The 25,377-nt window shown below is 42.9% G+C and overlaps 1 protein-coding gene across 1 annotated transcript in view; it reads right to left on the bottom strand.

The window, feature by feature from the left end:
• Positions 1–10,412: 10,412 nt before the first annotated feature.
• The window catches only part of LOC145402329 (uncharacterized), a 67,007-nt gene continuing 52,042 nt past the window's right edge, over positions 10,413–25,377 (bottom strand). Inside the window, exons 13-17 of the mRNA XM_080274475.1 lie at positions 24,315–24,502; positions 21,028–21,250; positions 18,974–19,526; positions 10,961–11,067; positions 10,413–10,548 (exon numbers count right to left, since the gene is read on the bottom strand). Coding sequence (XP_080130601.1) covers positions 10,430–10,548; positions 10,961–11,067; positions 18,974–19,526; positions 21,028–21,250; positions 24,315–24,502 — 1,190 coding nt within the window. The 3' untranslated portion in view covers positions 10,413–10,429. The remainder of the gene's footprint in view (positions 10,549–10,960; positions 11,068–18,973; positions 19,527–21,027; positions 21,251–24,314; positions 24,503–25,377) is intronic.

Below are 25,377 nucleotides of genomic sequence, written 5' to 3'. Positions count from 1 at the left end.
GGACGTTTCCCTGATCTTTTAGACATGTATTCTGATTTACTGGATGATTAAGATAATGAATCATTACTGTTGGGCACGAAAAGAGCTGATTAGGCCAAACTTCGTTTAGAATCTTTTGCATCACCCAGAGCCTGGTGTAATGCTAGGTGTTTTAGGGGTCGGCTTCCCGTCCCTGTAACGCCTAGTGTGTAGCTGGGCTCTTTCTAGACCGGAGCTTAGACAAATAGGAGAGAGGCAGGACACAAAAACTCAAGGCAACAACCTTACACGTGTATTACTAAATTCGACAGTGGAACGGGTAGATGTGACGAATACAGATACACTGGACAATTATAATTCTTAGGCCTAGATATGGGTTACTAGTATCGCGCAGGATACTACTCAGGTCAAGGTCGGGTAGGGTGAATAGCATTTAGGGCAGAGGTTTATATATTATTGTTGCAGGAAGTCCAGGTCAGATACTTGTGGAGTGGGTGACAGTTAATTCACTGTTTGTAACTATTACTTCAGCACTGGGGTCGGTGTCTGATCCAAGTGTGATGCGGCTTTACTAGATGGTAGCGTGTTCACTATAATAGACCCATATTTCACTATTTGGCCGTATTCACGGTTTCAGTTATTTTTATTTACTCCACACCTTTTATATTTGGTGTTTCTCGCACTGACTTCTTGTATGTGGTTAATTCACTGCTCTGCCTTCATGTCACTAAGTCATGGATGCTGTGCTTTCACTGTCACTCCTTTTGGGTCTGGGCGTTGTGGCGGTCAGGTACAAGGGCGGCGGAAGTGGCCCAGGCTCCCTACTGCTGGGGCTGGGTTCCGCCAGGGGCCTCTGTGTGGAGGGGCCACGGGATCACGCGTAGGGCCATCCTCTCATCCGGGACTGCGGGTGGCGAAAGGCCCCGTGCTTTCGGGGCTTGGGGTGGGAGTACAGCCCTCGGGGCTAAGGCCAAATAACTGCCTGAACTTCTTGCTCAGGCGCCTGACGGAGGACGAAGATCTCCGGTGTCTGGGTGTAAGGAGGTCCCGAGGGCTGCAGTCCCCGGTGCTCGGTGGCGCCGTCAGGAAGGGGCTGCGGCACCAGCCTACGTTGGGGTCCATCACGTGAGTCCTCTCCGGATCCGGCTGCAGGGAGAAGAGGCCAGGGGAAGTCACGGGGCCTCTTCAGTATTCCTCCAGGCTGGGGACTCCCTCTGAGTCGTAGGCCGGTGAACAGAAGTCAGCACCTGATGGAGGAGCGGATTCAGGCCGTCTCCTGCCGTAGTGCCCGGCTACTGGCTGTGGCCTTCTAGGGGTGCGCCTAACAGCCGTCGCTAAGGCCAGGGTACTGGCTGTGGCCTGGGGAAGGGAACGGCTACAGGCCAACTCGAGGGCACCTTCGGAGTGGCTACCGGCCGTCTCCTGCAGGAGGGTCGAGCGGCTACAGGCCGTTTCTGTTATGGCACCTTCAGAGTGGCTACCAGCCATTTCCTGACAAAGGCGGGAGCAGCTACCGGCCGTCTCCTTATTACCTCCAGAGCAGCTACTGGCCATCTCCTGTAGGAGGGTCGAGCAGCTACAGGCCATCTCTTTAGGTGCACCTTCGGAGCAGCTACCGACCGTCTCCTGACAAAGGTGGGAGCAGCTACCAGCCGTCTCCTTACCTCCAGAGCGGCTACAGGCTGTCTGTAGGAGGGTCGAGCAGCTACAGGCCATCTCATTTTCTGGGCACCTTCAGAGCGGCTTCTGGCCGTCTCCTGACGAAGGCAGGAGCTGCTACCAGGCGTCTTCTTATTACCTCCAGAGCTGCTGCAGGCTGTCTCAGGGGTGCTGACTGGAGCTAGAGAAATAGCCCCACCCCTTGGTTGTCGGTTGTTGGCTCACCCGGAAGGTAGTTTTGCTTTCCTGCTATGGTGGCGGTGGGCAAGCTCCAGGTCATAGGGGCGTGCGGCCCGGTCTGACTTATGTCCCTGTCACTCGGAGTCAGGTTGCGCTCTATTTCCCCCTCCGTAGGCTCCTTCTGGGGGTGTTGAGCTGCCCTCTGTGAGACTGCATTGCATTTTAGTAACCATACGACACAAGCTTTGTTATATTTGATTAAGCTATGGCTGAACAATGAAAAAACGTCCAATGTGGAGATATATAGTGAAATACCAATACCAAGGGGAGACCACAGGGAGGCGTGGAAAGGGCCTGAGCAAGACGGGCATATGTCCCTCGCCACCATGCACCCCTCTTCCCCTCAACAGAACCCACGGGAGGTACGCCATTCCGCTGCACTACCCTTGACCCAGACCAGCGCTCTCCGGAATCGGGGTGGCACTTGTGTAGCAACAGTCCCCAGTAGGACCACGATGACGCCCTCCGTTCTCATCGGGGAAAGAATGCCCACCGTGTTTCTTTCACCTACTGCCCCCTGTAGGACCACGATGATGCCCACTGAGCTTGTCAGGGAAAGGATGCCCACTGTGCTCCTTTCTCCTACAGGCCCAAGCAGGACCGCGATGATGCCCACTGTGCTTGTCAGAGAGGGAATGTCCACCGTGCTTAGCTCACCTGCAGCCCCCACCGGGAGCAGGACAGTGGCAATGTCCATCATGCTCCTCTCACCTGCAATCCAAGGGTAAAGCAGAACCGCTGGGGCACCCACCATGCCCGCCGGGGAGGGAACGTCCACTGTTCTTCCCTCATCTGCAGCCCCTACCAGAAGCAAGACCATGGCAATGCCAACTGTGCTTGCCAGGGAGAGGACGCCCACCATGCTCCTCTCACCTGCGATCCCAGGGTCTAGTGAAACCATGGCAGCTCCCACAATGCCCACCGGGGAGGGAACGCCCACCATGCTCCTCTCATCTGCTACCCCCGTGGCACCCACCGAGGGCAACACCCCTTGCTCGCCTCACTCCTCCAGAGGCCGAGCGGGACGCCCCTCACCCTCTCCCCACACCCAAAGGGACGGAACTAGCTCCCTAGCGGAGTCGCTGTCTGAGAGGGTCTGGAGTGGCCCGATAGTGAGTCTGAGGGTATGCTCACAACAGCCCCAGACGAGCCCAAAAACAGGTTTAAAGGCAATCTAAATGGCCTAACAGCTGTAATGGAAGCTAACCTCAGCCTAACACCTGTAAATAACTCACTAAAACCAACAAATCAAATCTGAATATCGTCAAATATAAGTCTGGAAAAAATCAAGCTTAGCAAACTACCCCAAAATGACAATGTTCACCCCACCTATGGCTAAAACACATTTATCAAAGTCTAAAAATAGTTTATAAATCAACCTAAACACACAATTTCAGTCTAAAGTATCATCACAATCGGTAAGAAAAAATCAAAACCAGTGCCCCGACATCACTAGTTGCTGTCAAACTCCCCCAGTAGAAGACGCTGCTGGCAGCCCCTGACGGCCTCTTGATGAAGCCGAGGCCACAGCCCCCAGTCACCAAGGGATGCCCCCACGACTCCCGGGTGAGACCTCCCCCAACCAGCCGGCGAGTCATCCTCTACTAGGAGTAGGTGGAAGGCAGTGCACCTGCTCGCTCTGTTCAGTCCCATCCCCAAAGGCCAACACTCCTCCAGTGGCCCCTCCAGGGAAAGGCCTCCCTCGACTCCGTCCAGCAGCCCTCATCTGAGGATCCAGAGAGCGCACACCTGAGGGGACCCCTCCCACTCCTGGGAGACACCTGCAGTTACCCTGTCTTCATTAGTCACAACTCTTATCCCTGTATCTCCAATAGTGTGTATAATCTACTACATTGTACTGTGCCCAGCCACTACATGTTTGTATGGTAATATATGTGTACAGTAAAATTGGTTAGCCTGTGTTTTGGAGCCCTTTTCTTTTGGTTGCAAGCTCTAGACCCAGTCTTGGAAAGAACCCAGACCAGACCCCCATACTTAAGGAGCAAGGAGTTGAGCCCTGAGTACGTAGTATAACAAATAATAATTGTTTGTATGTGAGAAAAGATAAGTCAAGGCTTATCACCATCAAACAGCTGCATCCTTCTAGTTACTAAGTAACAATATTGCAAATACTTTAATTTCAGCGCTAACAATCTTGCATAGGCTGTTTGTCTGCGGCGTAACATCTCCAAATCTGTCATATTATTATTTCAGCATGGTCTAATTTTTACATACTAATTTGTTGAAAACATCATACATAGACCCAAAATGGCTTTTCTCTCCTGTTTCCCTGTAATTTATCACCCTCCATATTCTCCCTCGTTGTTTCTGTTGTGCAGGCATTTAACTGAGTAAAATGAGAAGTCCCAAAGTAACCTCATCGGGGGTACTTAAGTTCATCGTTTTCAAAGGGTACTTAAGACCAGTATCTAGTTTGGTAAGCATCACTTAAGTATTCTGCCCAGATTTAAGTGCAACTCTTTTACATCTAAAGACAAAGTCAGTACCAAAACCAATGTTTTATGGAAGAAATTGGTTGGCAGATAATGACCAGTTTTTTTTTTTTTTTTTTTTTTTTTTTTTTTTTTTTAAGATATTGTTCCAGGCAGTGAATTATCTGACGCTGATGGATATGAAGTGTCTGAACAATCTGCTGTATTATCATTAACAATATGGTAGAAGTCACTATTCTTTGTATTTGTAAGAAAAGTACTATCATTTGTTTTCCCATGATAAAAAAAAGTTTTCTTTACATGTGTGGTACTGAAAACAAATTTTTTTTGTCTAATCTGGATATTATAAGGATAGCTTTATGTCTGTGTATCATACTTTATACCAATGCTTATTATTATATAAAGAACCTAACCCATGAGTACTGACAGTCAAACATTCAAATAAGTGTAGGTTCAGTGTATCCATGCTGAAACTTTCATAACTATATGATAAAAGTAAATAATTTTCTTAGAATACACACAAAAAAAGAGGGGGGGGGGGGACATTGGTGGGTTGGCATGGTTTGTTGTTTCATTACCTGTTTCTGATATGTTTCTGCCCAAGTCTGCCTTCTTCAGTGTTATCAACTTTCATAAGGGATCACTGGGAATCATGCTGGTCAATGTATTCAATGGTGGGAAACTGCACTGGCTTACCCACTCCTTTTTTATGTCACTGGGGGAGAGTAGTCTCCCTCTCTGTTCTCACTCAGTCTCATATGTCAAATCGCCATATGTTGACTGGCTGCTCTGTGCCATTCCACGTCACCTTGTCTTTCCTTTTTTGTCGCAGCTCAGTCACCCTCCTTCCCTTAGTGACATTCTGAGTGAATCTTTTCACTTTTCCCTTAACCATTTCATGTCTTTTAGTAACAGATCTGATTCCTTTCTATATCTGTATGTCTACTCATTTCTTAGTTTCTTAATAGTTCATCCACCCATCATCCAATCCTATGTCGCTCCATGAGGAGTGTAGGAGCCCAGGTCTAGGCAAGTTGGTCCTGACATTTATGATGAGTGACCAGCCTCACTCATCCCTGAGTGGCATTATGTGAGCAATAAACCCCAACCACCCCTTGGATATCTCAATCCGATTGGAGCACCTTAATTGCCCACACACCAAGCGCCATAATTTGGTTATATGGTTACCACCCAGCATAGTAAATGGTTTCCTGGTGTACAGAAAACCATTTGGCTTGTCACTGAGTGTAGAGTCACCCATAGCCAGAGGGAAGAGGAAAGAATGAAGGAAAAATAGACAGAAGAGGGAGTGTAAAGTCACCCGTTGGCAGAAAGAAGAGGAAAGAATGAAGGAAAGAAAGATGGAAGAGGAGGGAAGGAAGAGAGGAAAGGGCAGACACCCAAAGCGGCACTACACTTGAGTGAGTGGATGGTTACATATCTTTTATTTGCCTGCCTCAAATTCAAAATTACTGTCATATGGTCCCTGCTGCCTGATGCTAGAGTTTTGTTATTTTTTACCATGAGGCACTGCACCCTTGCATCATCTCAGAGTTGCTTGCTTGTCTATCTATCTACCTATTATCCTCTCCTTTACTGCTTCATCATGAATGTAAAGGCCCAGTGCTAAGCTAGTAGCTACAGAGTCCTGACATGAGTGACCAGTTGCTCTTGCCTGAGTAGCACTACATGAGTAAACCTCAACCATTCCTTGAATATAAACCTTTTTTGGGCACATCTGGTTATGTACCATACTAAACTACCAGGTGTCTATATGGTTTTATGGTTACCACACAATGCATTAAATGGTTTCATGGATTACAGGAAACCTTTTGGCTTGTCATTCATTGTACAGTCATATTTCATGCTACAAAACTAACTACAAGAACCAGACCTGAGGGCACTAGAAGTTGCTGGTAGTCTGCACTGTGTGAACGAGATGCATGATATGAAAAAAATTAGTTGTGGTGTGAGGTGTTGCTTTAGTAAGGTGTGAACTGTGTACAGTATGATTCTTTTGTGTTGGTAACAATGAAGAGAGGGAAAATCACAGTTTACTACAGTAATGTACCATATATTAATTATAAAAATACAAAATATCATCAGCTTAGTTATATGTCTCACAAGTATCTGTTGTGATATAATATGAAAGTAAAGTATTACGATAATAAGGCACTGGTTACAAGTCAAGGCATATGTAGTAAGGCACTACAACTTAAATTTTGGTAAAATACAGTTCCTACATGTTAAGAGAATGAAAGTCATAATATGGAATTACAGGACACCAACAAATTTTGGTAAAATACAGTTCCTAAATGTTAAGAGAGGGAAAGTCATAGTATGGAATTACAGGACACCAACAATATGAAAACCTGTATCTTCGTATCAGCTTTCAGAAATACTTTCAATGAACACCATTTACAAGAAATTCTATATAAGTATTACAGTATTGAAAAACCAGAATAATTAATTACAAATTAATGGCCCTTTTCATTCATTTATCATCTAATCCTGCATTGCCCCATAAAGCGCACAGGAGCCCGTGGCCAGATGAGTTGGTCCTGACATAAGATGAGAGTTACCAGCCTCACTCATCCCTGTGTGGCATTACATGAACAATAAACCCTAACCACCACCCCTTAGATATAAACCTACACTGGCTCGATACAACTGGAGTGCCCTAATTGCCCACTAAACAACCAGGCACCATAATTTGGTTACAGGGAGGTCCCAAGGATACGAGCAGTTAGGTTCCATTTGGCATAGTCATATAATGAATTCTTGTATAATGAAACACATAGCTAATGGTAAAATATTGGTTGGGTTCAAGGACCCCATCGAAGGGAAGTTTTCAAGCTAAAATATACGATACCAAACCAACAAACATATCTATATTACTGAACCATAGAGAAAGCAACCTGAAAGAGCAAACAGTATGCAAATAACATGACTGCACATTAATTAAACATATAAAACAAGCATAACACTCATCTATCGGTGGTAATGTTGTGTTGGAAGTGGGAAGCCGGAGATCGGCAGCTGAGCAGACGTGCCAGATTCCCAAACCCATATTAATGTACCCGGCATGTTAAAATTATCGCTTTTTAATCAAAATTATCACACTCATAAACAAAGGCATTTCTTCACATAAATCAGTAATTACTGTGGAATTATTGTATTTATATGTGAATTGACTAATTAATGTTATTAAATTTGTTTAACTGTTAAGTACCTACCAGATTACAATACTGGTTATCATAAGAGTTACTAAATCCTACTGTTATACTAGTCAAACAGTAGACTTGTTTATTTTGCAATCCCCGATTTATATTTCTGATTATAAAATTATGAAAGTTATCACATTATAGCATGCATGCTATCGCATATCACAAAGTGTGCCAAAATATCGCATTTTGCGATAATTATTGCACATCTGGCAATGCTGCAGCTGAGCAGTCCAGCTATTTCTATCCGAGGTTGAGAGAAAACGCAATGACTGGGTTTGCTGGGATGAGTTAGAATCCTCCCACCTCACCCCAGACTGAATGACGTATCTTTGAATTTTCAATATTGTATAATGAAAATAGTTCCTAATTTACCTAGGTCGTATCATCGGTTTCTTGCATAACAAGTGGTCGTAAAATGGGACCTACATGCATATGGTTGCCACCCAGCATAGTAAATGGTTTCCTGGTGTACAAGAAACCATTCGGCTTGTCACTCGGTGTACAGTCACCCATAGACGGAAGGAAGATGAAAGAATAAAGGAAAGAAAGACAGAAAAGGAAAGAAGGAAACAAGGATGGAAGAGAGGAAAGGACAGGCATCTGAGAGCCGCACTACATCGAGTGAGTGGATGGTGAGCACCCCCACCTTTCATGAAGCTAAAATACTACCCATTAGCCAAAAGCCTCTAAACAGGGACTGTGTTAGCCCTTGCAAGAAGGGAGTGCATAAAAAAAAAAAAAGTTCATGGATTTTTATTACCATAATGCATGGCAAGCATTTCTATGAAAATTCTTCCGGTTAAAAGGTCAAATTATTTCCAAATCTGCTGTGCCACAGACATCTCATCTGAACTTTTGGGTTCAGTCCAATGACATGTTTTCTATCTTATTTCCTGCCACCTCCAGACACTGTTATTGGGCTTGGAGAAGACTTCTGGAACTGCATGGGTTAAATATAGTTTTTATTAAACTATTCCACAAACAGAGGTCCCTTCTATAAAAAAAAAAAAAAAAAAAAAAAAAAAAAAAAAAAAAAATTGGATTACTGGATGGTGGCGACCATCATCCACTCACTTGATGTAGTGCTGCCTACTGCATCCTTAGTCTTTATCATTCTTTTTCTGTGCCTGCCCTACTCTCTCCCTATTTCTCCCATCTTTCCTCACTTCTTATTGCTTTTCTTCCTGTTACAGGTGGCTTTACTTTGAGTGACAAGCCAAATAGTTTCCTGTAAGCCAAGAAACCATTTACAACGCTGGGTGGCAACCATATGACCAAACCATACGTGCTCCCTACGTGTCAACAAGTGGGTTGGACGAGGGTTAGTGCCCCTCCCTGTAAAACAAATAACTCAGAGTTGAATGGCCACCCCTTATGGGATTATGGCATCTGGCAATAGATAGATAGGAAAGTGTTATCCAACTGGTGGTATGGTTTAACATTTTAGCCACAAAATATAAGGTTTGTACTTAAATCTGTCATGAAAATTTATTTAGCCCAGGGAACTGTCTGCAGCCAGATGATTACTGCTACAGATTAAGTGCCCAGTAGCAGAGGCTATTGGGACATCAAAATGGGAGTACAGTAATGAAGGAGGACCTGAAAGTGGTGATGGATGGCAAACAGTATAATTAGCCACTTCAAATCCGACATATGCAAATAATGCTGTACTGTTTCCAAGCAGTGAAATGAAATTTCACAAAGTTCTGGGGATGGCTGTGAGCAAACGTGCTTGAGAGTGACTGCAGATTAGAGAGAATTATTCTATATGAGGTGTAGCACGATTCCTGAGATGCATGAGTTTTTGGTGCATTCCACTAACCACACTGTTGATAGTTCTCCCTCTTTCATGCTTACTCTTTTCTTATTTTCTGGATCCTACCCTACCCCATCCACATGGTGGGAAAATGGGTCATGACAACGATGACGATGACAGATGACTGATGATGGCAATGACGACGATGATGATAATGATGATGACAACAACAATGATGACAATGATGACTACAACAATGATAATGAAGAGAGGAGATGATTCAATATGTAATGAGCAGGTGAATAGAGAAGGGTCTGAACTAACAGACAAGTGAGGTAAATATGAACCATTTAAGGAAAATAAGAGTGGCTCTGGCAACGTTGGTAACTGGTGCTATGAAAATTTTGAAACAGAACAGAAAAATGAGTCCAACAGCTTCGAGAGGATTTTATTACAGAATGTTCATTCTTTACCTACCCATTTTTAAGGTGTGAAAAAGGGAAAGATGTTAAAAGAGAGGTATTAATGTTGAGCAATGCCTCTGAACTGCACAGAAAGAGTGCTGGACAAGAAGCACTAATACAGGTGACAGATGTGAAGTACAGTACATGAAAGTGCCACAGACATGCTATTTATATGGCCACATGAGAAAATGGATGTGACTTGGGTGGTAAAAATTATTTACAGTATTATGTGAATTTGAAGGTTTGAGAGGCATGCAACATAAGATGAACATGAAGTGATATGGTAAAAGCACATGAGAAAGAAACAACTGGAATTCATATGACAGCATGATGGACAAAGTATGTAAGAGATGCATACACCAAGAGGTCTACCCATTTCAGCCTAAGTAGTCTGCAAAATGCCTCTACCTCACAGGAATTTACTGAGCAGTAAGTGGCTAGAATAATCTATGGGATGGAGTAAGGAAAAAAAAAAAAATGTTACCCAGTAATACTAATAATAATAATGATGCTTGTATGGTCATTCAGTGGATGTAAAAGCCCAGTTTACTGGGCATTCTGGTGACAAGCAATTTTTATGTACTTATAATAATTTGTTTCTTCAACCCAGAGAAATACTGTAATCAATTATAACAGAACTGCATACTGATATTACTGCCTATTGTTAAGTTTCTGTTTGTGCAGAGGTGGTGTGGGGTGAGGCACTGTGGAAGAAAGAAGGTTGTATGAGAATGTTGTCCCAGCTGCAGTACTGGCAGGGCGTTGCATTGCTGAAATAGAAAGGATATCAATGTTATCTGGTTGAACTGCTTATATTTTGCCTCAGCTTTGTTTTGAAATATTCTCCCTCAATCTACTGGTACCCTCTACTTTCTTATTCACCTCTTTTTATCCTAATTATTCTCTCCATCTTCTGCTTCACTCTGTCAGTTTTATTTCCGTAAAAAAACACTGGTTGAGGAAGACTACTTATCTGACAAAATACTGTATTATCTTGTAGCTATACGTGATCTACTGCTAGTATCGGACAAACATGACAACAAGGGCATGCTAAAGAAAAAATATCATACAAACTGCATTCATTGTCTGAAAAGATTATCCAGACATAATAAGCACTCAATCAGCAAAACACCCAATTAACTGGCATTAACTTCAGGCTTATGGTTCTCAATGCAAACATACTCTGGAGGGTAAGTGTAGCCAGCTTTCTGTTCCATCTATCTTGTGCCCGTTGTCTCGCCTCAGCACTCACCACCGGGCGCCCTCCATATTCATTTTGACTTACATTCCTGGAGAAATATACATCATCATTAAAACTTCATTTCTCAGCTTCAGATATTTCAGTAGGGCAGGTAAGGTCAATAAACAACTGAGGAAGAACAAAGTAAAAGCTATCACATGAATGCTCAATAAAATGGGTCATACCAGATACTGCAGATGATTTTATCCACTGTTCAAGCTCTAAAGATTCTAGGCTATTCCTAAGGACTATGCCTCTCATTCACATGACTGATGGTACTAAAGCTCTCTTTTGTAGTCTTCTCATACCAGTAACCCCTGTACAGCAATATATTTTCTGTTCTGTTTCATGGTTACTGTTGAATGCTGAAATGGGCATTTATGACAGAGTAGTAAAGAAGTGCATGTACTAGATGGATGTCTAAGGGAGTGGTTCAGTATCAATGATGCAGAGAGATGAGGGTGTGTGATGTCCCTATGGTTGTTGTTGTTGTGACCACAGACTTATCTGGAGGTGAACCAAATGGACTGCAGGAATCTCAGCAGGGAACTCCAAGAGATCATTTGCTGATGCTATACTGAAGGTCTGTCTGTGACGTAAGACTGAAATGCATGAGGTGAGTAAGTGAGCTGTGAAGGGTGGGAGTTGTACTACAGGAAAGGATGCATGAACTGTTTGAGTTTTATAAATACAGTGTACTGTGTGTGTAGTAAAGTTGGATGGGTTATGTGAGAGACCAGAACTAACTTTCCACACACTAAAGTTCAAAACAATTTGCAGGGGTTTTGTTCACTATTGAGAAATAATACAAGATCATCTGCATGTGTAATATTTAAGACATTTCATCCTTAACAATTCATTACTATCCTCACAAGGGTCTACCTTCTCTCATTATCTCATAAATATATAAATGAAACACACACACACACACACACACACACACACACACACACACACACACACACACACACACACACATTCTCTCTCTCGATTTAGCCATGGGGACATCACACATCCTTGTCTCACTACAACACTGAGACTGAATCATTTACTTACAGAAGAGGTCCCTCAACCATTATAAAACCTCTTTACAACATTCAAAAATTTTCCATAGATAGATAGATAGAACAATTTCCATTTGCACCATATAATATACATACATATATATATATATATATATATATATATATATATATATATATATATATATATATATACCTGTACAAGTAAAATTTTCTCCAATCTTTGACCTTGACATAAGATTTTTCCAGATCTATAAATGCTATATATACCAAACAATCCATCTCGCATGCTTTTCCTATCTATCTAGCAGCAAATAAATGAGCCACATATCTCTTAACATTTATGAAACCAACTTGTTCATCAATCACCTGACACTGACATATTCCTCACCTCTTATTCTTCTTCCTTATACCTTTCATGCAACACTCAGCGTACTGTACTTATTTCACGATGTTTCTGCTCTCACTTCAATCACCTTTAACTCATCACAAAGGCACAATCACAACCTTCTTCCACTCCTCTGGTATTACTCGATGCATTCCAGTCTCAAGGCATATATCCATATATATATATATATATATATATATATATATATACTATCTATCAATCTATAGCCCGACGCCCTAATTCCGCAAAGGGTGGCCGCAGACAAAACACCTCCAAGTCGCTCTGTCACCCACCATTTGACTACCCTCCCCCCAAGTCACCCCCTCCTCCCTCATATACCTCTCAACTCCATCCCTCCACCTCATCCTCGGTCTACCTCTCCCTCTCCCTCCCTCCACTTCACCTACATACACCCTCTTAGTCAGTCTTTCATTCTCCATTCTCTTCACATGTCCAAACCACCTCAGTGTATTTCTCCTAATCTTCTCAACCACATCCACATCCACCCCACATCGTTCCTTCACTTCTTCATTCGTCAACCTGTCCCTCCACGTCACTCCACATGCTCCTCTCAAGTAACTCATTTCCACTGCTCGCACTCTTGACTTGTTCCCCTCTTGCAAGGTCCATCCCTCGCTTCCATACGTCAGGGTAGGGATCACAATACTATCATGCAGTGACTTCTTAACTTCCATACTCACCTCCCTATTTCTCATCACTGCTTTCAGTGTACCAACGACCTTCCTTCCCTGCTGTACCCTTTCACGCACTTCATCCCCCAAAGATCCATCCTTACTCATCACACTACCCAAGTACTTGAATGCACTCACATTCTCCATATCCTCACCATCCAACCTCACTGCACACTCTGTGACTTCATTCCTCTCAAACACCATAATTTTACTTTTGTTTACATTAACTTTCAGATTCCTCCTCCTACACACTGTCCCAAATTCATTCACCAAACCTTGCAACTCCCATTCATCTTCACTCAAAAGTACTGTATCATCAGCAAACAGCAACACCGGAAGCTTCCAAATCTCACCCTCATTCATTAGAGCCACCCCCACATCCACTGCCCTACCCTGCACCTCCTTTACAACCCCATCCAGTGTATATATATATATATAGTAGGTAGGTGGGAGTGCCCACCATCCACTCACTCAATGTAGTGCTGCTCTTGGGTGTCTGCCCTGTCCTCTCCTCCATCCTTGTTTCCTTCCATCTTCTTCTGTCTTTTTTTCCTTCATTCTTTTCCTTCTGCCTACGGGTGACTTTATACTCCCTCTTCTGTCTTTCATTCCTTCATTCTTTCCTCTCCCTCCTGCCTGTGGGTGACTCTACATTGAGTGACAAGCCAAATGGTTTCCTGTACACCAGGAAACCATTTACTAAGCTGGGTGGTAACCATATAACCAAATTTTGGCGCCTGGTGGTTTAGTGGGTAATTATTGCGCTCCAATCGGATTGAACCAGTGAAGGTTTCTATCCAAGGGGTGGTTGGGGTTTATTGCTCACGTAATGCCACTGAGGGATGAGGGAGGCTGGTCTCTCTCATCTTAAATGTCAGAATCAACTGCCTAGCCCCGGGTTCCTATGCTCCTCATGGGGTGGCATAGGATTGGATGATGCATGGATGAATTAACCAAATTATGGTGCCTGGTGACTTAGTGGGTAATTAAGGCACTCCAGCTGGATCGAGCCTGTGCAAGTTTATATCCAAGGGGTGGCTGGGGTTTATTGCCCATGTAATGCCACTCAGGGATGAGTGAGGCTGGTCATGCTCATCTTAAATGTCAGGACCAACTTGCCTAGCCCCGGGCTTCTACATTCCTTAAGGGGGAACACTGGGTTAGATGATGGTGATGATTATGATGTACAATCATAAGGAATGTAGGAGCCCGGGGCTAGGCAGTTGGTCCTGACATTTAAGATGAGAGTATATATATATATATATATATATATATATATATATCATCATCATATATACAGTATATATAAAATCTACACATTCCTCAATAACCCCAATGCCACTGCTCTAACTTGTGCATTTTTTTTTTTTTTTTTTTTTTCCATGTCACACCTAAGTCTCACATCCGTATATTACAATAGGTAATGAAACTCCTTCATGCAATCCTCTCACAGCTGCCACACTCAGACTTCAGCTTCAGAACTCCCCAGACAAAATCCAGCATCATCCCCTGGGAACAATGTGTATAAGAAACAATTAAAAATTGTGCACTACTGTCAACCTGACAACTCTGCTTCCATTTTTTATTTTTATGTGTCCAACTTTAAGGATAGGCTTCACAGCCCATTCCCTAGGCCTAACAGTCCTCCTACATTCTACACATCTCTGCATGTTACCACTTTGGCACCACCCACCATCCATTCTGAATACATGCTACAGCTGCCTCATACAGGACTGGTATACTGGTATTAGCAGGGGTGTTTTTATGACATGTCGGTGAGTCTTGTGGTAGATCAATAAAGTCTGCTTTAATGAAATACAAATCCATATACTTTTCCCTGCACCACCTAGGATTTGAACCTGCATCCATTAGGACTGCAGGCCACCTCTCTACTAATTCAGCCACTGCTTCCCCCATATATTGTACTTAAATGTCAATGCTGAAGATGCCTCCAGAATGTGTTAACTATGCTATAGCTACTACACAGGGTGGTCTATATACAGTATGACTTTCCTCATCCACTTTGCCAGGTGATTTGTGCGCTGAAGGGATGACTCAGTTAGCCTTATCAATGACTATCCTTCATTGTTTGTTCATTTCTGCTTCCCACTACCACACCAACAGACTGAGACATCCACACAACACACAAGATACCACCACATGAGTTTTTGGTGGAGTGCTATTTACAGACCATCATTAGTTTAAAAATTTTCTCAACCACGTAAGAAGAAACCCCCTCATACACTCTCCCATTTGGGACCCATCTTTTATGAGAACCTAACTCTTTTGGAGCAACCACCTAACCGCCTCTCCACTTATGAAACCTCTCAATCCATTCCTGTGCAATATAATGGTCTATCTATCTATCTATAGCCAGACACCATAATCCTGTAAGGGGTGGCCATTTGTCTTAAGTTAGCTGTTTTATGGGGAGGGGAACTAGCCCTCCGCCAACCCACTTGCTGACAAGTAGGGAACATGTATGGGTTGGTTATATGGTTACCACCCAGCACTGTAAATGGTTTCCTGGCTTACAGAAAACCATTAGGCTTGTCACTTGATGTAAAGCCACCTGAAAAGGAAAAGTAATAAAAAGTGACAGGAAAGACAGAAGAAATAGGAAAACCAGAGGGGAAACACATGATAAGAATGATAAAGGTGACAGAAGAAGTAGGCAGCACTACATCAAGTGTAGTACAGTGGGGTCCCCCAACTGGCAGGATCTCAATATGTGAAACACCTAATATGCAAACCTGACTAATGAAAAAAAAAAAGATTTAACCCCTAGGGTATGCAATTCGATCGATCATACCAGCATGAAAATCTGTATATGGAGCCGATTTTTTTACTCTTCCGGGAGTAACAAGTGTTATGTTCAAGGTTTAGAGCTTGAATTTACATATTATGCCACAAACCAGAACATTTTAGACCAACTGGTTCATGAGCTAGCCTGTCAAAGTTGAAAAAAGCTAGCCTTCCAGGCGGCGCGACTCACGTTTTCTATGCGCTCCCACCCCATTCCTCCCTCATTTCTCCCTTCCCATGACCTTCCTCACCCACTCCTATCACCCTCCCTCTCTTCCTCCTCTTTCCCCTCCCCCCCACCACAAGACAAAGAGGACAGGCAGAGAGGGGGTAGAGGGGAGTGGAGGGTGGGTAAGGGGGATATAACCTTCCCAAGGGAGACAGGGAGAGGAGGGAAGTGGGGGGAACCAGGGCAGCATGATGGAGGATGGTGGGGGAGGGGGAGGGAGGGAGCAGGAGGCAATCAGAGGCGAGAGAACAAAGGTATTGGGGTAGAGGAAGGCGGCAAGAAGGTGATGGGGGAATCACCTCCCCTCCCCCTACCATGGGTACGGACCCGGATCCTCCCTCCTCCCTATACAGGACTTATTTCTCATTGGTTGGCATTGATATACATTACAATCGGGGCAGAGCCTAGTGTCTGCAGTTTTTCCCAAAAGTCCCTCTATCGATCACATTCGGTATCTTGCATAATCCTGAAAAAGGATCGATCAATCCTGTTAGCACTTTAGGGGTTAATATGTGAAATGCGATTCTAAAATGTGAATCCATAGTCTGAAAGCAAGGGAAAAACATTATTCCAGCTCAAAATGGTAGCATCCAAAGCCACCACCAGATGGCTGATCAATTTCCCACCTTTTCCTTCCCTTATGGCATCTCTCAAGTCAAGTCTCAAGACTCTCAGTCTGCGTTTGCCTGTGCAGCGCTCGCATATAGTGGTGTTTTTAGCATTGTACAAGACCCGCTCTTGCTCACTTGTTTAATCATGGCCCAATTGCTTCATTCCAAGAATAAGAGGATCACTCTGGAGGGAAAAATGAAGGTTATAGACTTGAATAAGCAAGGTATAGGGAACTCAAACACTGGATGTGAATGTGGCTATGGTGAATCGACAGCGAGGAACATTATCAAGAACAAGGAGCAGATTTTACGTACCATCAAGACTTATGCCAGCAAGTGGAAGGGTGCAGTGAGGTAGCTAATCTCACAATTATACAAATGGAGAGCTACCTAGAACACTACATTTACAGTTCTGTTATCTTTCTTTGAGCAATGGCCTACCTTAAAATGACAATCAATAATGAGGAAGTACTGTAAATGACAAGGACAGGGCGAGGTGTCGACCATATACACTTATTTTCAGGTAGGAAGTAGTGGAAGCGATGAAGAAGATTAAGCTGGGAAAGGCCCCAGGAATTGATGGAGTGTGTGGTGAAATGCTTAGGTATGGGGGTGAGATTGTTGTGGAGTGGATATGGAAGTTGTGTAGATTGGCTTGGGAAGAGGGAAGGGTTCCAGAGGACTGGAAATCAGGTATAATTGTTCCTCTGTACAAAGGAAAAGGGGAGAGAGAAGTATGTGGTAACCATAGGGGTATTTGCCTTCTTAGTGTGACTGGTAAAATATATGGTAGAATACTCATTGATAGGGTTAGGCATATGACAGAGGAGCTAGTTGGAGAAGAACAAGGGGGATTTAGGAAGGGAAAAGGGTGTGTAGATCAGATATTTATTCTAAGATGTTTAGTGGAGAAGTATCTAGAGAAGGGAAGGAAAGTGTATGCTGCCTTCATGGACTTGGAGAAAGCTTATGACAGAATAGATAGGCAAGGTATGTGGAAGGTATTAAGAATATATGGGGTGGAGGGGAAATTGTTGAGTGCTGTGAAGAGTATGTACGAGGGAGCTAGGGCTACGGTGCGAGTGGATGGTGAGCTGAGTGAGTTCTTTGATCTCCATGTGGGACTGAAACAGGGGTGTGTGATGTCTCCATGGCTGTTTAATATATATATGGATGGGGTTGTAAAGGAGGTGCAAGGTAGGGCAGTGGATGTGGGGCTGGCCCTAATGAATGAGGGTGAGATTTGGAAGCTTCCGGTGTTGCTGTTTGCTGATGATACAGTATTGTTGAGTGAAGATGAATGGGAGTTGCAAGGTTTGGTGAATGAATTTGGGACAGTGTGTAGGAGGAGGAAGCTGAAAGTTAATGTAAACAAAAGTAAAGTTATGGTGTTTGAGAGGAATGAAGTCACAGAGTGTGCAGTGAGGTTGGATGGTGAGGATATGGAGAATGTGAGTGCATTCAAGTACCTGGGTAGTGTGATGAGTAAGGATGGATCTTTGGGGGATGAAGTACGTGAAAGGGTACAGCAGGGAAGAAAGGTTGTTGGTACACTGAAAGCAGTGATGAGAAATAGGGAGGTGAGTATGGAAGTTAAGAAGGCACTGCATGATGGTATTGTGATCCCTACCCTGACGTATGGAAGCGAGGCGTGGACCTTGCAAGAGGGGAACAAGTCAAGAGTGAGAGCAGTGGAAATGAGTTACTTGAAAGGAGCATGTGGAGTGACGTGGAGGGACAGGTTGACGAATGAAGAAGTGAAGGAACGTTGTGGGGTAGATGTGGATGTGGTTGAAAAGATTAGGAGAAATACACTGAGGTGGTTTGGACATGTGGAGAGAATGGAGAATGAAAGACTGACTAAGAGGGTGTATGTAGGTGAGGTGGAGGGAGGGAGAGGGAGGGGTAGACCGAGGATGAGGTGGAGGGATGGAGTTGAGAGGTATATGAGGGAGGGGGGGGGTGAGTTGGGGGGAGGGGAGTCAAATGGTGGGTGACAGAGTGACTTGGAGGCGTTTTGTCTGCAGCCACCCTTTGCGGGATTAGGGCATCGGGCTATAGATAGATAGATAGATAGATAGATTCAATGGTTTCTAATATGTGAAATTTCCAATATGCGACACATTTTGTCAACAATATTTTTGCATATTGGGAGACCCCACTGTACTGAATACAAATAACTGTTTACAATGCAATACTTGTACTTACACATTTTCAACTACCCTTCGCGATGTAGTCACCTTATCTTCTATCATCTGCCTTCTGTCTTGGTGGTGTTTAAGTAATTGAATACCATTATCAAGACTGCACCTGTTGTCCTGGGATCTATGGCAATGTTCTTCTCTTTCAAACATATTTCTTTTGTCCAGAGACTGCAATGCTGAGCTTGCATAAGTATCATGCAGGCAAATAGTTTTTAACAACTCACTTTTCTTTGCACTGCAGTCAAAACTGTTGTTATTTTCTATCAACAACTCTTTATGCAGACTAAGGTTTAATTCATTTAAAATGACAGGTTGTTCTCCTGCTTCATAAATTTGTTCATTCATCTTCTTGCTTTCTTTCTCCTCAAAGTCTTCTTCATCTGAACTATCATGTCTAAGTGATCCAGCCTGCTTTCTGCCAGTAATCATGGGTAACCTCTTCTCTTCTCCAATATTAGCCACAGCTGTAGCAATGTTTCCTGAATGCTGTAGAACCTTAGCAACTGCACCTGTTGTATTCTGGGAGCAAGTCTCCAAAAATGAATCTGAGTGAGAACCTGTTTGGTTGAGAGAGTATGTCAAACAGAAGTCTTTAGTAAATGAAAAGATCTCCTTCCTGATATGAATATAGAACAATGCATGCTAAAAAACAACTAACAGCATACAAGAAACATACACTCAGAAAAAAAATTATCTTTACACTAACACCATTGAATATCTGGAACCTTATATACTGGCAGTCAAATATATATATTTCATTGGCAACTACGTATGTCCGTATCTCACTCAGGCATACCAACCATATGGACGAAGATTATACCAAATACATTTTGTTCACACATGTGTACGGGTCACCAATGTAAAGATAATTTTTGATCCGCATGTACAATATACTGTATTCAAAATTAAACTGATACATTGGGCAATGCCAATGTTTTACCAATCTATTAACAATGCTTAATTCTACAGTTCATTAAATGTCTGACAAAAATGGCTCCCTGCCTCACTAAATTACCACCAAATCACTTTGCCTTCCTTACTCTCAGAGCCTCTCTTTCTCCCTTTATCCTTCCTTCATTCTCTTTCCCACTTGATAATACCTTATTTTCATTTCTATGTACACTTGATCGTCAACTTTTCATTGCGATTTTTATGTACACAAACCACTGCAACAAACTGATTCCTCCTGACCCGATGACTATGAATCTTCTGCAACAAACTCATTACCAGTCCTCTCACAATGAGTCTGGGACCACACTGAAGAGAGGGAGTGACACTACATGCAAGTTTCTATATACAAAAGTCAAGTATGGAAAAATTTATGTGTGAGATACTTGATTCAAGCAATACCTCAATTGAAAACATACATCCTCTGCACCACTGGTGTCCTAGTACTCAGGTAAATGCAACAGTCCTTTAGAGGCTAGTCACTGCTCTAATTTCAAGGCAAAAATTCACAAGAACAAATTGATGTTGCAATTTAAACAATTGGACACTCCCACTTGCCATTCAACCCAATGTTAACCTGCAAATGCATCCATATCTTACATTTAACTCTTTTATAACCATTCACAAGCAAAACTTCCTTAGTAGTATCATATTTTTAATTCAAAATAATTAAGTACAGTTTTCACAATTGAAACTGGCACCACAGAGGTCAGCTTTTTAATGGGATTACTACACCTATTCTTATCATGCCAAGGATCATATGTCAAGTTCTGCACAGTTCTACAAGGGCAAAAATATATAAAAAATATAATTAAAAAATATTCAGTTCACTTTTTGATATCCTGGTGCATGGGGTAAGAGAAGCAAAGCAAGACTCTTATCTTACTGGAGATATGAATTAGAAGGGAAAGTAAGCTCCAGACAAAATTTACCTCTCCTCTATGCTGTGCAGGCTGCCAGCAACATCACTGATATGAAAAGAGTTATCACAGCCTTAAATCTAAAGTAAAAAGTATTCTTCCTCCCATATTCACAGATATATAAGGGCTGCACAAAAGACCTAAAATGTAGTCGTCACCAAGAATAAAAATACAGTATACTTGCACATACCTATCAAGCTATCATCTATTTGCATAGTTATACCCAGCTCTCCAGGCTCAGGAAGGTCCAAATTACGCACAGTCTTCTTTCGAGCACCTCTTCTAATACTGCTGGCAAGGAGGTTGGACCGACGCTGACCAGAGACTGAACTGTATGGGCTTGAGTCAGAGAACACTGCACGTCTTTGAGGCACAAAGTGCAGGGTGTGTCGTACATTTTCTCCCACTGATACCTATTAACAAAATAATATGACTGAAACATTGCAAGATTTCCTAACTGAGCAACTTTATCCTGCATACAGGGTCTGTTCAGAAAGTAGCAGACCTTAGGCTCTAATAGCTAACCTGTTGAGCTAGGACACTAATCCCACTCAAAGTAGGCCCTTTCTGACTTGACAAGTAACCCAGCCTTCTTCCCACTGCCCGACACATTTTTCAAAATTGGCTTTCGGTATCTCCTGCAGGTGCTTCATTGCATTCATCATGATCTCTTCTCTTGGATCAATGTTGCTAAAGACATACTGGAGTGTCCAAATCGTGATTCAGACTTTCTGAAGATTGTTATCACCGAAGATGAGACTTGGGAGTATGGGTACAACCCAAAAACCAAAGCACAGTCTCCCAGTGGAAGCACGCAGGGTCTATCTATCTATCTATCTATTGCCAAATGCCTCAATCCCGTTTGGGGAGGCCACAAACAAATCGCCTCCAAGTCACCCTGTCCCCTGCCATTTCAATGCCCTGCTCCCAACTCACACCCCCCTCTCTCATATACCTCTCCACCCCATCCCTCCATCTCATCCTCGGCCTCCCCCTCCCTCTTCCCCCCTCCAACTCACTCACATACACTCTCTTCGTCAGTCTTTCACCCTCCATTCTCTCCACATGGCCAAACCACCTCAGTGTGTTCCTCATAACGCTTCCTATCACATCCACATCCACACCACAACGCTCCTTTATATCCTCATTCGTCAGCCTGTCTCTCCATGTGACTCCACAGGCTCCTCTTAAATAACTCATTTCCACTGCTCTCACTCTTGACTTGTGTCCTTCCAACAACGTCCAAGCTTCACTTCCATACGTTAGAGTTGGTATCACAATACTGTCATGTAGTAACTTTTTCACTGCCATGCTCACTTCCCTGTTTCTTATCACTTCTTTCAAAGAACCAACAACCTTTCTTCCCCTTTCAAGAACTTCACCCTCCAAACCTCCATCCTTATTCATCACGCTACCCAAGTTCTTAAACGTACTCACATTTTCCAATTCCTCACCATCCAACCTCGCTGTACATTCACTGACTTCACCCCTCTCAAAGACCATCACTTTACTCTTCCCTACATTCACCTTTAGATTCCGTTTCTTACTCTCCCAAACTCATTCACCAAGCCTTGCAGCAAAAAAAAAGCACAACAGGTCTGCTGCAAGGTGAAATGCACTTGCATCTTGACGGTTTTTTTTCCATTACCGTGTTGTGCATAACAAATATGCACCAGGTCAGACTGTCAACAAACATTACTACCTTGACGTTATTGGTCGTCTTCATAACGCAGTTTGGCAGAAAAAAACAGACCTTTGGAAAGTGGCAAGTTGGATGCTGCACCCTGACAATACCCCTGCCCGGTCTTCTCAACTGATTCAGGAACTTTGGCTAAACACAGCATTCTGCAGGTCTGGCAGGCTCCCTACTTACCAGACATGGCACAGTGTGACTTTGGGTTATTCCTCAAGTTCAAAACTCTGCTGTAAGGTTCCCAATTTGAGATGAGAGAAGAAATCACGATGAATGTGATGAAGCATCTGCAGGAGATACTGAAAACTGACTTTGAAAAATGTTTCAGGCAATGGAAAGAAAGCAGGACTACATGTGTCAAGTCAGAAGGGACCTACTGTGAGGGAGATTAGTGTCCTAGCTCAACAGGTTAGTTATTTACCTTTTTAGAGCCTAAGGTCAGATACTTTCTGAACAGACCACATATATGCCCTCCTACTGTACAGTAATTCTCCACAAGAACCTTGTTAAACCAAACTTCCATAATAATGACCACCCTGACCCTACTGAAGAACTACATTACACAGCATATTGAATCACAGGGTGATAGAGTGAGAGGACACAGCTGCCTTGTGGAACGAGGCAAATAAAGAGGAATTTTTGTTGCTTTTTCATTTCGGTTGTTCATTACTGGTGTTAATTTTATATTTATCTATTTTAGTACATACTGTAGTAATAACCCACAGAAAACCGAAACAAAACTCTACACATGCATAATTTTATTAGACATCCACCGAAAAACAGTGTATATTTAACCTTGGCTTGGTGATAAGTGGGGGCTCTCACCATCTGCTCACTCGAAGTAGTGCTGCTCTCAGGTGTCTACCCTTTCCTCTCCTCCTTCCTTCCTTCCTCTTCTGTCTTTCTTTCCTTCATTCTTTCCTCCTCCTTCTGCCTACAGGTGACTTTACACTCCCTCTTCTGTCTTTCTTTCCTTCATTCTTTCCTCTTCCTTCTGCCTATGGGTGACTACACTGAGTGACAAACGGTTTCCTGTACACCAGGAAACCATTTACTATACTGGGTGGTAACCATATAACCAAATTCTGGCACCTGGTGGTTTAGTGGGTAATTATGGCGCTCTAACCAGATTAACCTGGAGAAAGTTTATATCCAAGAAATGGTTGAGGTTCATTGCTCACGTAATGCCACTCAGGGATCAGTGAGGCTGGTCACTCTCATCTTAAATGTTAGAACCAACTTGCCTAGCCCCGGGTTCCTACTCTCCTCATAGGGCAACACAGGATTGGATGATGGATAGTTCAATACAGCTGACAATATCATCGGTCTCTTCTCCCAGTTGGTTCGATCTAGCAATGGTTCACTGTACAATTTATAATTTCTATTATCATTAACTAGAGATGAACTAACATACTGAAGATGAAGAAATAATAAATGGTATTATTATGGGAACGAATGAGTAAAAGACAGCAGAATGTAAGTGATGCAGTAATGCAAATATCGATATATAAAAGAGTCCACTGGGAATAGTACCAGGAAGAACGGAAATCTACCAGTACAATTTAAAATAACTTAACCATGTTAGCTGAAAGGAAACTCTATTCACCATGCAGACTAGCTGTCACTTTAGAGAATATAACAAGTGCTGTCAGAAAAGACTGGATACTGAAATTTACACTCTAAGCAAACTGTAAATTTTGACACATGATTTTCATGCTACTGAAGTATTTAAGAGAACCTGTGTTACAAATTTCATAATTTGCATAGGATAACCAATACTATACCTCTTTATGGTCCTGGGAATCACTTGAATAGGAAACTGATTCAATGGATAAATATGGCTCCTGCAACTGACTGTCCACTACATTCTCTACATTGGGAGACTGCTGTGGCTGAGACTCCTTGTTCTCTTCACTGACAGAAGTGCTTATAAAATCACAGGCCAGTTTCACTGACTCAGGTATGTCCTCCTCTGAAAAAATAAAATCTTTTTGTTGAGAGACTGTAAGTGGAGAAGCTACAAAATAAAGATGTGGCAAATGAATACCAGGCTAAAGTAGGAGGAGCTGGAAGCAGTGAAGTGGGAGCAAAGGGATGTGGGCAACTTGTAGAATGCATATAGAGAATATTTAGTCGATAATGCCAAAGCAGCGTGTTGTATTGCAAGGTTAGCAAATATGAAGATACACTGTGGTGGAGGAAAAGAAAGAGTGGCTAGAGTGGATGCACAAAGGGACTCAAAAAGAAGAGAGTACAATGAGAGTAAGAAGCATGCAAAGAGACTCGTAAAGATGAAAAAGGAGGTAGATGATGATCTTAAAAGAAAAATGAATGCAAAATACTTTGAAAGTTGGAAACTCTTCTGGAAAGAGGTGCAAAAATGTAGATGGACAAGTGGAAAGAAATGTGAAGGTATGGGATGAAAGTGGAAAAATACCAGCCAGTGCAAGTGACGTAAGCAGCAGTTGCAAATAATTCAAAAGGATGATGACTGAGAATGGCAGAAGCAAAGCAGCTGTAAACATGATTGACTTTGCTGGTGCACAGAGAAGGAAGTTAGTGCCAGAAAATGTAACACTGGCAGAATGAAAAATGCTGTGAAGCAGCTGAGGAATGGGAAAGCAGCAGGAAGTGACAAGGTGTATGCAGAGATGATTAAGTGGAGTGGAGAGTGGAATGAGGTGTCTGTTTCAGATATGCAATAATGCATGGAGGAGTGACACCAGAGTGAAAAAAGGCTGAGCAAAGTGAGTGCAAAAAATTATCCTAGGGTGAGTTTTGAGTGTTGGAGGAGGGGTATATGGAAGAATTATCATAAGAGAAAGTATGGCAAATAAGAGGATGCCT

Source organism: Coenobita brevimanus, chromosome 6 (assembly GCF_032717465.1).
Source record: "Coenobita brevimanus isolate Jiangsu-jjx chromosome 6, ASM3271746v2, whole genome shotgun sequence".
NCBI lineage: Eukaryota > Metazoa > Arthropoda > Malacostraca > Decapoda > Coenobitidae > Coenobita > Coenobita brevimanus.
Note: the sequence above shows the minus strand (reverse complement) of the source record. Positions and strands in the feature narration are given on the sequence as shown.